Source organism: Heterodontus francisci, chromosome 42 (assembly GCF_036365525.1).
Source record: "Heterodontus francisci isolate sHetFra1 chromosome 42, sHetFra1.hap1, whole genome shotgun sequence".
Taxonomy (NCBI): domain Eukaryota; kingdom Metazoa; phylum Chordata; class Chondrichthyes; order Heterodontiformes; family Heterodontidae; genus Heterodontus; species Heterodontus francisci.
This window is the reverse complement of record NC_090412.1, coordinates 12249683-12267519: the sequence shown is the minus strand read 5'-3', so window position 1 is coordinate 12267519 and position 17837 is coordinate 12249683. Positions and strand designations below refer to the sequence as shown.

Below are 17837 nucleotides of genomic sequence, written 5' to 3'. Positions count from 1 at the left end.
TGGAAGAGCCTGTCACTCTAGAATTGGCCTTTATAGCCACTCCAGGCGCTGCTCCACGCACCACTGACCACCTCCATTGTCTCTCGAGATAAGGAGGCCCAAGAAGAATTCTGTAGTTACATGTAAAGATATTCAAAATACAGAAATAACAATCAATTCTGCTAATTTATCATGTAGCACTGTTGTGACAAATTATACTTTCATTTCTCAGAACGACATTTATATCCAGCCCAAAATGAAAGGATGAGAGTTATGCCCTACATTTGTTGAAAGGAGACTGAAAAATTCAAACTCTGCTCCTAAAAAGCATGCCAATTCACAGCACATAATTAATTACAATTTAGCACAAATTAATAATCTCACCAGAGGCTACATTGAAAGCTGATTTAGAAAATAAATTACATCAATACCGTAAGGGTACATCTCTCAAGTACGTTGTTGAAATAGTGTGGAGCCAGTTTCACTCTGTACATAGCGCTACTATTCCGTTCTTTGCACTGATTGCTCCCATTGCTGGCCACAACAAAAAACAAAACCGCCACAGCACTGGCTGCCGAAATTTACAAACATACCCTGTCCTTTGCAAATTCAACTACTTCAGTCTCCCATTCAAGGGAGTCTGTGTCAATAGCTGAATCATGGGAATTATGAGCCATAAGCTGCCGAATCCGGGCCTCCTTTTCCAGCTGGTTTTCCATCTTCTCCCTTAAAAATTAGAAAATGCAGAATAACAGATTCAAAATATTAACCAGGAATTAAAAACAGCAACTTAGCTCACTGCCCGTCATCCTGGCTCCCACAATTGTCTAAAATATTTAACTGGTTTCAGGTTTGTGTGTCTGCCTGATTTGCAGATTTCTTCATTTGAAATATATAAAGTACATAAAGCAACTACAATTTCTGCTGTCAAATAAAATTTACCTCATTTGGAGCTTGCCATAACAGTACAGAAAATTAACCTGGAAATGTGGAAATTATAGAGGGAGAAGGGTCAAGTCCTGCAATATCAAGAACTCCCCTCAAATGACGCAATGGTGATATATTTCTATCACATTCCAGGATGGTGTGTGACTTAGGCGACAACTTGCAGGTGGTAGTGTTCCAATGTGCCTGCTGCCCTTGTTCTTCTGTGTGGTAGAGGTCACGTGTTTAGAAGGTGCTGTCGAAGGTGGCTTGGCAAGTTGCTGCAGTGCATCTAGTAGATGGTACACATTGCAGCCATAAAGCAGTGAATCTTCTTTGAGTAGCCTAAATAAGAACCGAAAGACTAAGGGAATGACTTTAACCTAACTCGCCAGGTGGGAACAGGAGTAGATTTGGTTTGACGCCTGTTTTACACCCCTTTCGATTTCACTCTCCATTAAACTCATTAGATGGAGTGCAAAACAGGTGTCTGACTTGAACCCACCAGGTGGGTTAGGTTAAAACTACCTGATACATTTCTAAGATGGAAAACAGTCACTTAACGGCATCGACCATCGTTAGATAATGAGATTCACAGGAACATGGGTCAGTATCTCTCTCAGTCCTGCATGCTGACCCTGGAGTAAACAGTGATGTAAGAATTCTGTACTGAATTCAGAACTTTTTTATCCATGCAAATCAGAATCCAAATCTAAAATAGAGTCCCTTATCTAGTGAGGTCTTTGGTTGGATTGATGCAAAGGATCATAACAGACCAACACAAAACCTGCAGCATAATCCAGCTGGTGATCAGTATTCACTTTAAAATTAAAAATTTTCAAAAAAACTCTGGTAATTACCTTTTCATGTATCATTACTGAAATTTTACCAGCTTTAATTGCTGAAAATCTCACCACCCAATCAGATGTCAGTCAGCACAACTCCAAACATGTATCTGAATACATGTGCTCAGAACCACTCGGCAGCAGCAGAAATCAACTAGAAATGTAATTGGACCAGACATATAAATACTGCGTCTACAAGAAAAGGTGAGAGGCTGGATATTTTGCAGAGTACTCACCTCCTGACACTCCAAGGTCTTTCCACCATCTACAAGGCACAAGTCAAGAGTGTGATGGAATACCCTCACTTCTCTGGATAAATACAGCTCCAACAATACTATAGACTCTGAAACTGTTCCTACAGATTGGAGGGTAGCTAATGTAACCCCACTATTTAAAAAGGGAGGTAGAGAGAAAGCAGGGAATTATAGACCAGTCAGCCTGACGTCGGTAGTGGGGAAAATTCTAGAGTCCATTATCAAAGATTTTATAGCAGAGCACTTAGTGAACAGTGGTAGAATCGGGCAGAGTCAGCATGGATTTACGAAAGGGAAATCATGCTTGACAAATCTACTAGAATTCTTCGAGGATGTAACTAGCAGAGTTGATGAGGGCGATTGAGTGGATGTGGCTTATTTGGACTTTCAGAAGGCTTTCGACAAAGTCCCATATAAGAGATTAGCATATAAAATTAAAGCGCATGGGATTGGGGGTAGTGTATTGCAATGGATAGAAAATTGGTTGGCAGACAGGAAACAAAGGGTAGGGATAAATGGGTCTTTTTCCGAATGGCAGGCAGTGACTAGTGGGGTACGGCAGCGATCGGTGCTAGGACCCCAGCTATTCACAATATATATTCATGATTTAGATGAGGGAAACAAATGTAATATTTCCAAATTTGCAGATAACACAAAACTGGGTGGGAGGGTGAGTTGTGAGGAGGATGCACAGAGGCTTCAGGGTGATTTGGACAAGTTGAATGAGTGGGCAAATGCATGGCAGATGCAGTATAATGTGGATAAATGTAAGGTTATACAATTTGGTAGCAAAAACAGGAAGGCAGACTATTATCTGAATGGTTATAAACTAAGAGAGGGGAATATGCATCAAGACCTGGGTGTTCTCGTACACCAGTCTCTGAAGGTAAGCATGCAGGTGCAACAGGTGGTAAAAAAGGCAAATGGTATGTTGGCCTTCATAGCAAGAGGATTTGAGTACAGGAGCAGGGATATTCTGCTGCAATTATACAGGGCCTTGGTGAGACCACACCTGGAAAATTGTGTGCAGTTCTGGTCTCCTAATCTGAGGAAGGATGTTCTTGCTATAGAGGGAGTGCAGCGAAGGTTTACCAGATTGATTCCTGGGACGGCAGGGCTGACGTATGAGGAGAGATTGAGTGGGTTGGGCTTATATTCGCTGGAGTTCAGAAGAGTGAGGGTGATCTCATAGAAACCTATAAAATTCTAACAGGACTTGACAGGGTAGATGCAGGAAGGATGTTCCCGATGGTGGGGGAGTCCAGAACCAGGGGTCATAGTTTAAGGATAGGGGGTAAACCTTTCAGGACTGAGATGAGGAGAAATTTCTTCACCCAGAGAGTGGTGAGCCTGTGGAATTAGTTACCACAGAAAGCAGTTGAGGCCAAAACATTGTATGTTTTCAATAAGGAGTTAGATATAGCTCTTGGATCTAAAGGGATCAAAGAGTATGGGGCGAAAGCGGGAACAGGTTACTGAGTTGGATGATCAGCCATGATGATAATGAATGGCGGAGCAGGCTCGAAGGGCCGAATGGCCTACTCCTGCTCCTATTTTTCTATGTTAATACCAAAGAAGCTCAACACCATCCAGGATGAAGCAGCCTGCTTGATTGGCAACCCAATCACCCCTTAAACATGTACTCTCTCCACCACCAGCACACCATGGCTTCAGTGTGTACCATCTACTAGATGCACTGCAGCCACTCGCAAAGCCAATTTCGACAGCACCTTCTAAACGTGTAACCTCTACCACCTAGAAAAACAAGGGCAGCAGGCACCTGGGAACACTACCACCTGCAAGTTGTCCTCTAAGTCACCCACCATCCTGACTTGGAAATACATCACCATTGCTTCATTGTTGCTGGGTCAAAATCCTGGAATTCCCTACCTAACAGCACTGTGGGAATACCTTCAGCACACAGATTCCAGCAGTTTAAGAAGGTGATTCACCATCACCTTCTCAAATGCAATTAGGGATGAGCAATAAATGCTGGCCTTGCCAGTGATGCCCACACCCCATGAATGAATACAAAAAAAAAATCAGCCGGTAACCTTTCTCTTATAAATGTATCCAACAACCCACCAATATTGCAGAATAATTGCAGAAAATTATCCAACAGGATAGTCAGATTATAGTAACACTAAATTCACATGCAAGTGACTGAGCCCCTAGTGAGAAAGTAAAGTGTCAAATTTGATGTAAGCTTGCAAGGTGTGTTATGAGTGTGCTTCTATTTTTTTTTATGTTTTTAAGGACTCAGTTAAATTGTGGAAAATTCCTTTGGAAGTCTGAGGAAATGCTGGACTTTGTTTTTTCACTGGGGTCACTGAAAGGACGCTTGACTGTGAAAACAATTACTGGAAGAATCAAGGAGTGCAAAAACAACATTTACTGGAGATCACCTGCCTTAAGATAAATTAAAAGCAGGAACTTTGGACTAAGGGGGGGATGTTTATAGAGAAGTCGCATGTCAAAGTTTATGGAGGTCAGGAGGTTGACTTCCTGTTTAGGGTTTGGATATTGTTTTCAGTGCACTTGTGGCGTGAACTGTTTTGAAGACAGTTGAAGATCAGCCTGTCAAGAACAAAACACCCAATTCATCTCTTTCCTCCTGTCGCTGAAAAAACCCTGTGTATTCAGTGTGATAACCAAAACCCTTGATGCCACATTGCTCCTGAAAAGCAGGAAAAAGTCTGCCAGATTAATTCTCGACACCTTCTGAAAAGAACTGCTCCAGAAAAGATCCCAATGACCCGTCTATGTGTACTTGAACACCAGGCCAAAAGGGACAACTGACATCTTTCCATGTCTTCTTTTTATCTCTTCAAGAATTCGCAAGTATTTGGCCAAAGTATTTTTTTTTGGTCTTTTTTTTGTAACAGAGCTCAGCAGAGAGCATTTCTTTATTCTTTTGTGTGCGTGTATGAGCTTGTGTGTGAGGGATTTAAAAGAGGAACTTTCATATTTCAATCTGTTAATGCTTTGCTTCGTTACTGGATAAGTAACTGGGCGCCACAGTGGTTAGCATCGCAGCCTCACAGCTCCAGGGACCTGGGTTCAATTCTGGGTACTGCTTGTGCAGAGTTTGCAAGTTCTCCCTGTGACCGCGTGGGTTTTTGCCGGGTGCTCCGGTTTCCTCCCACCACCAAAGACTTGCAGGTGATAGGTAAATTAGCCATTGTAAATTGCCCTAGTGTAGATAGGCGGTAGGGAATATGGGATTACTGTAGGGTTAGTAGAAATGGGTGGTTCTTGGTTGGCACAAACTCGGTGGGCCAAAGGGCCCGTTTCAGTGCTGTATCTCTAAATAAAATTTAAAAAATAAATAAGTCTTGTTTTTATAATAAATTAATAATTCTGTTGTTTATTAAAGAAACCTGGTTGGTGCATTTTATTCTGGGATAAAGAGTACAGTATATGATTGACCCACTGTGTAAATATTTTAAAAATGTATGTTGTGACCTGTGGAGAAGTGGGACTAGAAAAGACAGTGCACTCCTCCCACCTCAGTCGTAACAAATGTAACAATGAATAAGCTGAAGTACTGAAATTAAGAAATTCATAAGCTCATAGAGAATAGAGTTGCAGTGTCACCTTTTAGCATGCAAGGTAAACAATGGAATTTACTGGGTCTGTATGAACCATTGCTAAATTTTAAATATTGCCTGGAGTGGTCATTTAATTTCCTGAGCCTAATTCTTATTTGGATTTTTCCACTCAGAAGGGATAACACCTATGATTAGCTTCCCAATTTTATTGGCTTGTTTAAAACCCATTATATTCAAAAGCAACTTTCTACTTTGCCAGTCCTTCCACTTCTTGCAACTGCATTAAGGAACCAAGCTATAGCTGCACATTTTTGTTTGTTTGTAATCCACCATATTCTTCCTGGAAGTTAACTGGAAAGGGACAGATGTGCAAATTGACTGATACAGGCTTTTGACTGCTCCACCGACTGCTGCTGGGTTACCACAGCAGATACTGAATCCATTTCAAGGTGCACTCCTCTTAAAAAGGAAATTACAAGGTGTGTAGACAAGGAGGACGTGAAACAAAAAGCCTGTGGATATAAATTATACTTGTACATTTGAAAGTAATGCTTCCGGGCTTGTAAATACAACAGCACTCTTAATTTAAAGTCAATTTATTTTAAGGTCACCATCAAGAAACATATATTGAACACTAAACCAGCAATATTATAAAATACCAAGCATGCAAGTAAATGACAATGAGCATAACTGAAGTCTTAATCCTCCTTTGGGTTACACAGAATTACAGAGAAACAATGTAAAAGCTTAAAATACTGATCTTTTATATCCAGCAGGATGTAGCGGCTACTTTAGCTTTGGACTACCAAGTTAAAAAGCTTTATTTCAAATAAATCCCTACTTAATCCTAATAGTTACACACTGATGGAACAGTAAAACCTGAATTGTGCTTTACCACACAGTGTTTTATTTTGGTACAGAATGATTGGTTCATATAAAATGTTGCTATTGCCAAAAATACAGCATGCAGAATATAGATGTTTTCATAATAATACAGCAGAGGTTTTAGTGTGTTACCTTTGCCTGAATATATCCTGCATCTATTCTTTAAATCAATAATTTAAAAGGCAATATTTCCCTTTTTGAGGGCTGTTGTGTACTTGTAGTGCATAGCATGGTTCCATGATTTATTTTAAGCTAAATCTATGCATTGTTTTGTGTTAACACTTAAAAGAAGAGGTACAGTCTGTCAATCACTTGCAGCCAGCTAGAGAGCTATCCTGTCAAGCCTTACAGCTAGAGAACTCACGTTAACTTAGGTAGTCGGTCCATCAGCAAGTTTATTATTATTGTAGAAACACAGATCTGCATACTTCCCAGTCTTAAGTGCCAATTATAGACTTCTTAAGCAACTGAAAAATTGGAACACTTTTCAGCAGATTTCTTTTCTAGCATTAGACAAAAAAAGTTATTTAAAAACTGAATATAACGTTATTAGGTGAGGTTCTGAATACTGGTTCCTCCACCTTTTTCCTTTCTCTTCATTCAAAAAGTGAAACTTGAGGAAATGTGCTCCCCTATTCTGCATCAATAGAATAGATTGGCATCAATCAAACCAGATTTAAAGTTGAACACATCACTACTTACTTCAGTTCCTTCAGTTCACGTATGGCATCATTCTTTTGTTTCATCATGTCATCTAGATCCCGAAGAGCTTCAGCCAGGTCACTCACGGCTCTGTCCCTTTCCCGCCGTAAGTTATCACATAAAGTTCTACACAAAAAATGTTAAACATTCTGGATGAGCTGAAGAAAAATTTAAAGAATATAAACTTTTCCATTACATAGGTTACAGACAACACTTAGGCTAGAGCAGGATTGAAAGTTAGGATCTAGCTGACATGACAAATCATAACAATATCCTTTTTTTAAACAATCTGAAGCCCAAGACGATGTTTCAGCCTGTAACTCATTAATGTAACCCTTCCTTCATATAACGGGGAAAATTTTAGTTTAACACTTTAAGTGGCAATGATGCAGTTCAAGTTTAGTAGGACTGTGGACGTTGTTGTAAAGCACCTTCACCATGACAATTCATTTGAAGATGGCAGAGGTCGGATGAATGTGCATGACAATCAGCAATATAACAGAAAAAGAAAAAGGAGGTAGGCAGAAAGAGGAAAGAGAGGGAGGAAACAGAGTGTGAGGAGGGAGAACATTGGAAGGGAGGGAGAGTGAGAAGAGAGTATCAAAAGAGTGAGAAAGGAGAGAAAGAGCGAGAGAAACATTAAAAAGTAATGGCTACAATGTAGTGTGAAATCATGACCAAAAGGCCAAAATACTTTCATAGTACAGAGCAAGATACAAATCAGTTATTTAGTTCATTATATCATTATGTCAGTGCTTTAGGGGCTAAACAAAAATGTTCTGCAGCAAGATTACATATGAATATACGAATTAAGAGGAGTAGGCCACTTGGCCCCTCGAGCCTGCTCTGCCATTCAAGAACATGGCTGATCTGATTGCAACCTCGACTCCACATTCCCGCTTACCCCCGATAACCTTTCACCCCCTTGCTTATCAACAATATATCTACCTCTGCCTTAAAAATATTTAAAGACTCTAATTCCATTGCCTTTTGAGGAACAAGAGTTCCAAAGACTCACGACCCTCTGAGAGAAAAACTTTCTCCTCATCTCTGTCTTAAATGGGCAACTCCTTATTTTTAAATAGTGACCCCTAGTTCCAGATTTTCCCACAAGGGGAAACATCCTTTCCACATCCACCCTGACAAGAGTCCTCAGGCTCTTATATGTTTCAATCAAGTAGCCTCTTACTCTTCTAAACTCCAGCAGATATAAGCCTAGTCTGTCCAACCTTTCCTCATAAGACAACCCGCCCATTCCAGGTATTAGTCTAGTAAACCTTCTGTGAACTGCCTCCAACGCATTTACATCCTTCCTTAAATAAGGAGACCAATACTGTACACAGTATTCCAGATGTGATCTCACCAATGCCCTGTATAACTGAAGCATAACCTCCCTACTTTTGTATTCAATTCCCCTCGCAATAAACGATAATATTCTATTAGCTTTCCTAATTACTTGCTGAATCTGCATACTAACCTTTTGCGATTCATGCACTAGGACACCCAGATCCCTCTGAATCTTAGAGCTCTGCAATCGCTCACCATTTAGATAATATGCTTCTTTTTTATTCATCCTTCCAAAATGGACAATTTCACATTTTCCCACATTATACTCCATTTGCCAGATCTTTGCCCACTCACCTAACGTACCTATATCCCTTTGGAGCCTCGTTATGTCCTCTTCACAACTTAATCTCCTACCTATCGTTGTGTCATCAGCAAATTTAGCAACCATACCTTCGGTCCTTTCATCCAAGTCATTTATATAAATTGTAAAAAGTTGAAGCCCCAGCACTGATCCCTGCGGCACACCACTCGTTATATCTTGCCAACCAGAAAATGACCCATTTATGCCTACTCTGTTTCCTGCTAGCTAGCCAATCTTCCATCCATGCCAATATGTTACCCCCTACACCATGAGCTTTTATTTTCCACAACAACCTTTGAATATGGCACCTTATCTAATGCCTTCTGGAAATCTAAGTACAATACATCCACCGGTTCCCCTTTATCCACAATACATGTCACTCCCTCAAAGAACTCCAATAAATTGGTTAAACATGATTTCCCTTTCACAAAACCATGTTGACTCGGCCTGATTACCTTGAACTTTTCTAACTGCCCTGCTACAACATCTTTAATACTAGCTTCTAACATTTTCCCTATGACAGGTGTTAAGCTAACTGTTTTCTGTTTCCTTCCCTTTGTGAATGAAGGAGTTACATTTGCTATTTTCCAATCTAATGGAACCTTCCCCGAATCTAGAAAATTTTGGAAAATTAAAACCAACGCATCAACAATCTCACGAGCCACTTCTTTTAGGTCCCTAGGATGAAGCCTGCAGCTCCAACAATTTGCTCAGTACCACTTCCCTGGTGATTGTCATTTTCTTCCGTTCCTCCCTCCCTTCCATTTCCTGATTTACAGCTATTTCTTCGATGTTACTTGTATCCTCTATGGTGAAGACAGATGCAAAATACCTGTTAAATTCATCTGCCATCTCATTTTCTCTTAGTAATTCTCCAGACTCACTTTCTATAGGACCAACGCTTATTTTGTTAACTTTTCTTTTTTAAATATCTATAGACACTCTTACTATCTGTTTTTCTATTTTTAACTAGCTTTCTCTTGTACTCTATTTTTTCCCTCCTTAGCAATCTTTTAGTCATTCTTTGCTGTTTTTTATATTCTGTCCAATCTCCTGAGCTGCTACCCATCTTTGCGTAATTATATGCTTTTTCTTGAAGCTTGATACTATCTTTAACTTTTTTAGTTAACCACAGATAGCGGGTCCTCCTCTTGGAACTTTTCTTTCTCGTAATGTACCTATTCTGTGCATTCTGAAATATCCCCTTAAATGTCTGCCACTGCATCTCTACTGACCTATCCCTTAACCTAATTTGCCAGTTCACTTTAGCTAACTCTGCTTTCATGCCCTCATAATTGCCCTTATTTAAGTTTAAAATACTAGTCTTGAACCCATTCTTCTCTCCCTCAAACTGAATGTGAAATTCAATCATATCATGATCGCTGTTATCTCGGGGCGCCTTCACTATGAGATCATCAATTAATCCTATCTCTTTGCACAATACCAGGTCTAGTACAGCCTGCTCGCTGGCTGGCTCCACAATGTGCCATTCTAAGAAACTATCCTGAAAACATTCTATGAACTCCTCATCTAGGCTACCTTTGCCCATCTGATTCTTCCAGTCTATATGTAGATTAAAATCCCCATGATTATCGCCTTACCTTTCTGACAAGCTCCCATTATTTCTTCCTTTATACTCTGTCCTACCGTGTGGTTAGTTAGGGGGCCTGTACACCACACCCACGAGTGACATTTTGCCTTTATTATTTCTCATCTCTCCCCAAACCGCTTCTACATCCTGCTTTCCGGAACTTAGGTCATCTCTCTCTAATGTGCTAATACCATCATTAATTAACAGAGCCATCCCTCCACCTTTTCCAAGCTTCCAGTCCTTCCTAAATGTCATATACCCTTCAATATTCAGGTCCCAATCTACGTCATCCTGCAGCCATGTCTCTGTAATGGCTATCAGATCTCACCAAATGAATTTCTTTCAAGGTATATACTTAACTAGGAAGCATTCCTTAAATAATACAATTAAGGAACATTCTCCACCCCACCCCCGCCCAGCAATGACTCAAATGGTCAAGTCCATGAACAGTTTAGCCTTACAGGACGAATTCCTAATCTGTGCTAATAGCCAGTAGCAGCTAGGGTCAGGACCGTACAAATGATCTCAATAGTGCAGGGCCAGGGAAAGGAAAATCACATCAGTCTTCAGCGCATTACCCCAGTACATGTGCATGAATTTTAGATAAAGATAGGATTCTGAAATTGCAGGCAACTGATAGTTTCAATTGGCAGAAGAATGGCCTCTTTTGAAGACTTCATATTGAAAACTTCAATTTCTTTTTTGAAAAATTCACTCTATGGCTAAAACACCCAACAGTTTCAGCAGCTCAACTGAGCTGGTGAAAAGACTGGCTTGGGGGCAACCCTAGGTGAGAACTGGACTCACTCGTCCCCACCCAATGCTGAAATGCCTGCCAGTAATCATTACCAAAGCTCAACTATAATGATGACTTTTAGCTGCCACCACTGGAGCTACATATATCCAAGATGTGTTACTGCTTCTCAGCGGAATAAAAGAAATTGCGAATTGTAAGGAGTGGGGCTCAACTGGCAATTAAATGCAGATTTGTAGATGCAAATGGCTCACAGGTGCACTTACCTTATACTTTCTCTTTCTGCAACTATCTTATCTCGTTCTTGGAATGCCCAGTCTCGCCTACGTTTAGCCACTTCTGCCTCCTGTATGCCTTCCTTCAGTTCCTGGGACATTGCCTCACACTGCTTCCGAAGCATCTCGATTTCCTTATTGGCCCTTTCCATGTCCAATGTGGCCGAATCTTGTTTCTGTAAATTCAAACACTAAACAATTTGTGCTGCTTTGAAAATTTTAACAGTGATTTAAAATTCTATTACTGTGAACCAATATAGAAAAAAGAACTTATAAATAGAACACATTTGTACAGGACAATGGGTCAAAAAACACATAACAGTTATTTGGTGCCAAATCAGAGGATACATGTCAGATGTTCACATTTTATTTTTAAAAATTCAAAAGAAACCTGTTGTGAAAAAATGTCAGTTTTGATAAGGACAAGAATTTTTACGCAAGTCACTCTTTGCTCACTACTGCTAATTTTAATGGCTGCTACCACTGCCACTGTTATGAAAGTGATTGTTAATTTACATCATTTCCAAAAATACAATGAAAAAACTTTCCAAAAGTTAGCATTGTATAAACCTATTTGACATTAAATCAAGAAACAGAAAAAAGGCTGGCATTTATATAGTGCCTTTCATATCTTCAGGACCTCCCCAAGTACTTTATACCCAATGAATTATTTTTGGTGAGAAACCACTGTTATATGCACAAACACAGTAACCAATTTGTACAGAGCAAGATCCCACAAGTACCAAACGCAATAAAAATAAAAGGGAAAAATCTCAATTGGGTTTGGTTTATTTTAGGAAGGACTGTAACACCGGCCATGCAAAATAACCACATCCACAACCTTTACACCAAGATGGCCACCTTATGTACCTAATTTTATAATTGAGTTCACATAACTAGTGATCACTTGAAGTGTTTATTGTTCTTTAACCAGTGGAAGAGATTTCTGATTGACCGAAACCACTATTAAACATTGCGGTCAGTGAATGCAAACAGCACTTGCTTATTGAACACTCATAAAAGTTGCTCATTTCTTATAATAGAACAATGCAACTTAAAACAATGCAATATATAATTCTGTAAGTATTTAGTTGGATATTAATTTTATCTTTAAGTTAAAGGAAATTTTCATACTATTAGCACTTGAAGTGTGGAAAACTACAAGCAGTACAATAAAAGGAAAAGCCTGTCAATGCTGAAATCTGGAATAAAAACAGAGATGTTGTAAAACCAGGACAATGGGTTGCCAGTCTCACAATCTTCAGTTTCCACCCCTTCATCGTCCTTGTCTATTCCTCTCACAAGTGGAAAGAACAATAGAAAAATAAAAGCAATGCTCTTTTAGACAGACTAATAAGCTTAAGTATGACGAATGGCAGAAGGCAGCAGAGCTTATTTTGGTTTGAGTGACCAGCATGCCAGGCTAGGAATGGGATGGTAGCAAAATAGAGGAATGCGGCAGTGAAATTGTCTTGAACGATGTATTGTTTATGACAAAGTTGAGAACAATTGTTCAAACGGCAAAGCTAAATATGGCACCCTTCCCGTAGTGCACACAACAGAGGGAAAGCAAAGGCTCCTTGGTTGCCCATCTTTCAGAAGAAAAACACAGAACCTTAAAACAGCATTGAATGCAAGTGGTACATTCATTGGAAGCAGCTCTGGATAAATGGAAAAAATGCTGTGGTGCAAGTTGCCTGTCCTCCAGGAGAACTGGCATCAAGGATGTCTTTACAGAAGTATATAAAAAGAAAGCCCATCACCAATGGAGTCTTTGACTGCAATGATATGAGTTTATTCTAGAAAGTCCAAACAATTGCTGCATGTGCAGAATCAGTCACATCTGGATGTAAGCACAACAACTGGCATCTTATAATCCTTCCACGTCGCAAGGCAAGCAGGACATTTAAGCTACTGTTAATGAAGATAATGTAAGCTACTATATAAGCTAATGCTAATGAATTGCTCAGCACTGGGCTTCAAAGAATTCTAGGCATCTTGCAAAACCCAGTATAATGATTGCATGAATGGCTGGATGTTCACAGAATAGCTGAATCCTGAACATCTACCACATGAGGTATTATTTAATGCAGCAGTGAGTTCCAGCCAAGACCATTTTCATATTGGGTACTTTTCCAGCACACAATGCTGACAATTCCAGGGACATCAGAAGTATCTCCTTTCTCCCTTAATGTAACATCATTCCTGTAGGATGCACTGGAGAGGGTCAAGAGGAGACAGAAGTATCAGCTGCAATCATCATTCTTCAGTGGTTGCACAGGACACCAATCTTCTGGTAAAACAATGTTATCATATGAAGGACACAACTGCTGTAGTTTGAGTAAATCCTGGAAAAAGTCAAGGGCCAATATACAAGCTGGCATCATTACAAGGGAATTTGAAACTTTCAGGTCTTGTCTAGCACAGACAAGTGAACACAGTATCAAACTACACAGTCGCTATTGTCCACCTAACGAAAAAATCGTAAGAAATCCACAAGGTTGAAGAAGGTATCCTCAGCAAGTGGCTACCGTCCAGAAATGACCTGGGACACCAGCTAATGAAGATAGTGCTGCTGGAATACAGGATGAAGCTAACAGTGATGCAAAAGTCCCAGGGAAGGAGACCTGAGGAAGAGATGATGTTCCACAGTGAAGGAATATTACATTGCAATACGTGCAACAGCAAAATGAACCCACACCACAAACATCATGCTCAAGCTGTGCCAATGCATCCCAGTACTGAAGTTGAGAGCTTTCTTCTGTGCATAAGTTCCAGTACTGCAAGTTTCCATTGTAAATTGTTACAGAAGTATTAGAAGATTTGAAATTTTCCCCCTTGTAGTGTATATTTTACAGTGAAATATTGTAAATATTAGCTGAGTTTCTCATCTGCACGAAAATTTCAAAAGCAAACACCTCCAAACTAAGCCTACTTCAAAGTTTTGGAGACCCTTTGTTTCTGAGGTGCCTGTTATGGGTTCCTACTGTAACTGACTTCTTGAACACAAGGAAAGACTTACATTTATATAGCGCCTTTCGCAACCTCTGTACATCCTAAAGCGCTTCACAGTTAATGAAGTATTTTTGAAGTATAGTTACTGTTGCAATGTAGCAAACACAGCAGCCAATTTTCACACAGCAATGTGATAATGACCAAATAATCCGTTTTTGGGAGCAGCACTCCCACAGTACAACATTAGGGTATCAATCTAGATTTTCTGCAGTGGGATCTGAATCCACAACCTTCTGACTCAAAGGTGACAGTGCTACCATAAGCTACAGCTGATACTACCCACCGCTGAAAAAAGAAATTCCAAAATTGAAATAGTACTTACCAGTGGATAATGATTGTTGCTTCAGTTTAGTTGCTATGTTTATCCAGTGTTAGAAAAACAATTTAAACCACTGCAAGAGATTGAGTGTTTCCAATCATATAGGAAATATATGAATTGCTGTGGCTTGTGGAATCTGGTTTTCAGCAGTTAGGCATTAGTGATGCTGGTGTTAGTACTTGCATTGCCCAAAAATATAATTTTTTCATTCATAAGCATCATTATTAAGTTGAACTATTATATCAATACTCACTGAGTGGGCAGTAATTCAACTAAGGAGAAGAGAAAGTTTGCTATATTTTTTCACTGTTATTTGCATTTTTGTCATTTCCAGTCTCATTGGGGACAAACTTCCAGACAGCCATCAGTTCGGATTCTGCCCAGGGAGGACAACATTTTTTTGCTGATTTTATGTCCAATGGTAGTGACTAAACCGAGCAGCATGTCTGCAGTACTATTAGTTGGCTCCTTTCCTCAAGCACTTGACAGTAAGCAGTTCCCTGTTGCTCTTGCCAGATTGGAGGACAGTGACAAAGACAGTGGTGGTAGCCAATATTCTCGTTCTACTTCAGAATTTTCATTTTTTTTTTAAAAAGGAAAATTCCAATTCTAAGCAACCAGAAATACATGAAGTGTCTAGTGATTTGTCAGAGTTGAAACTTTCCTTTAAAGGAGTGAACATTTGAAACAATCTGGTTTTCATATAGCATACAAAAATGTAATGGGGTACTCACAGTATGAAAGGAAATGTATAATAGATAGCAGTGAATGAAACAACTCCATACAAGGGCAAAATTCACCTGTCGGGCCTGGTAGTACTCCCGCAGCAACTGATCTCTCTGGATGATAGCTTCTGTTCTTTCCTTCCTAGCAACATCTCTCTCTTCTTTCACAGTCTCAATATCCTTACAAGCCTGATCAAGCTCCTTTTGAGCTTCTGCTTTGTCCTTCACTTCATGGCAGTATTTCTCCAGCAGTTCATTCCTTTCACAGATAGCATGATCTCGTTCTACCAACGCAGAATGAAGCTCCTGAAATTTAGTCGCAACACACAAGTCACATCACTATTTTCATCCGACACAGTAAAAACACTGTCTTGCATGCTGCTCCCACTTCAAACCCAAATACAATTTTATTTTCAGAAGATGCACACGGCAACAAGTCTGTGACAATTGTTTTAGTTAGACTTAGTTGTTTACATAAATAGGGAAATACTTTGTATTAAATCTTCTCGACTTTCTCAGGAAAACATGGATCAAAATGTATCACTGGAACAGTTAGTCGTTCAGCGCCAGCAAACATCGAAAGACACTAGTCACTGAAATGTCCAATTACTCTTGTGCTTATGTGAAACACTGACTTGTTTTTCTTCTGTTTCTCTCCTTTGATCCTAATGACCTTGCTTTATTTTTGGATTTCTTTTACTCTTTCCATTTTGCCAATAAATAGTCATCTTCAACTTCCCATCTTCCTCGTGTGTACTAATTCTGGTTGAGAGGCGAGGTGAACAATGTGCTGCCAGCTTATGCTCTGTTAGTTAAACTGTCGATAAGTGCACAATGATTGGCCCTTTCCACGGTCATTGTGAGGTATTTCTGACCCCTTGCCTCTAATCCTTCTGTCAACACCAGCACCAACACCAGAAATATGGAAGATTGTGAGCATGTTGCCACTTTTTACTGCTGTTTGCCACAGTGTTCAGAGGACTTCACAATGGTGCTGTATCTTGCTTTACTTTAAAAACATACAATCTTAATCCTTTGATCAACATGCAATTGTATTCCAGCAAAATTTTTCACTGCCCAATTTTCTGACCAAGCAGTACTATATTTCAATATTCAGTATAATGTCATTAAGTGGCTTGAATATTGAAATATATCAATATAATAGTTAGTTCCACTATATTGATGCAGTGTTTATTCAAGCCACTTGATGGCATTATACTGAAGAGAAACACACTGCAAACCTGCTCAGCCATTGTAGCCTGACAGAGATACAAAATAATAACATACTGTTTTGCAACCTCCCTTGAAGTAAAGCTCATTGCTGCAGCCCACATCATGAAATTTAGTCATGTACGGCTGCCATCCATTCTGGTTTGCCAAAATGTTTACTGCCACCAAAAATAAGATAGAACTGGAATGGAACCTAGTACATAACTCCAGCTCCAGATCTTGCTGCAAAAATAATGATGTGTTAATGCTGCATGCCGTTATTAATGCGCAAATCAGCCACAAAGTTCAAGGGATTAAGGAATACACCACGACATGTGAATCTTCGGAACTTGCTGATGATTTACACTGCTCCACTGTTTGCTTTGCACGAACAGTATCTCGCCCTTGCCTCCCCATTATTTGAAGAACTTGCTGGGTTTGCACATTAATGACCCATTAAACCTGCCACAGAAAGTTAAGGATGGAATTTAAACAGCATTAAGTACCTTTATTGACCTGTTAATTGTTAATACAACCTCTCTGGCCCAGAAAGGGAACAATTTAAAGCGTTCAATCTCATTCCTGCATGTAGTCAATTCATGCTGAGATTTTTGAAATGTCAAATTTAAAAATGTTTCCTTACGTTTCCTTTGTTTCTTTTCTCTCTCTCAATCCAATTTTTCTTTCCCTCTCTTTCTGTACCTGATTTGACTCTAATTCACCATTCTTCTCTGACATTCCTCTGTTTCTTCCTCAATTCTTAAATTGTTGACCCTGCATTTAAGTTCCCAGAAGCCACAGTGCCCTTGCCACGCTGTTATCAGCTCACATTTCCATGAAATCAAAAAGAATTCGAACTGAAGGACGCAGAAAAAAGTTAAACTTAACGGACTATGCTGCGAGATACCCACTCCTGCAAGATCTGGTCCAATGTAAGGTCAAGAGATTAATGCAAATCCCACTGTGTCTTACAGCCTAAACATATATCAATGAGTTTGGATGGCGTGGGTAACGGATGGAACCTTGAACAACTGCAGCAAAATAACTGAATTTATTTTCTCATCAGTGTTCCGGCATGAAATTCCCACTGGCTCAGACCAAATAAGAGCAGATCCTATATCTCAGACCAGCACTCAAACATTCCTCCAAATTACAACACAA

At 39.7% G+C, this 17837-nt stretch overlaps 1 protein-coding gene across 13 annotated transcripts in view; it reads right to left on the bottom strand.

Annotated features, from left to right (window-relative positions):
* The window catches only part of dlg5a (discs, large homolog 5a (Drosophila)), a 199289-nt gene that overhangs the window by 54254 nt on the left and 127198 nt on the right, over nt 1-17837 (bottom strand). For 8 of the 13 annotated variants that reach the window (XM_068020571.1, XM_068020579.1, XM_068020575.1 and 5 more), the window contains exons 9-12: nt 15543-15773; nt 11400-11599; nt 7141-7266; nt 573-705 (exon numbers count right to left, since the gene is read on the bottom strand). In XM_068020571.1, coding sequence (XP_067876672.1) covers nt 573-705; nt 7141-7266; nt 11400-11599; nt 15543-15773 — 690 coding nt within the window. The remainder of the gene's footprint in view (nt 1-572; nt 706-7140; nt 7267-11399; nt 11600-15542; nt 15774-17837) is intronic. The other 5 variants (XM_068020578.1, XM_068020583.1, XM_068020581.1 and 2 more) reach the window with 3 other exon arrangements.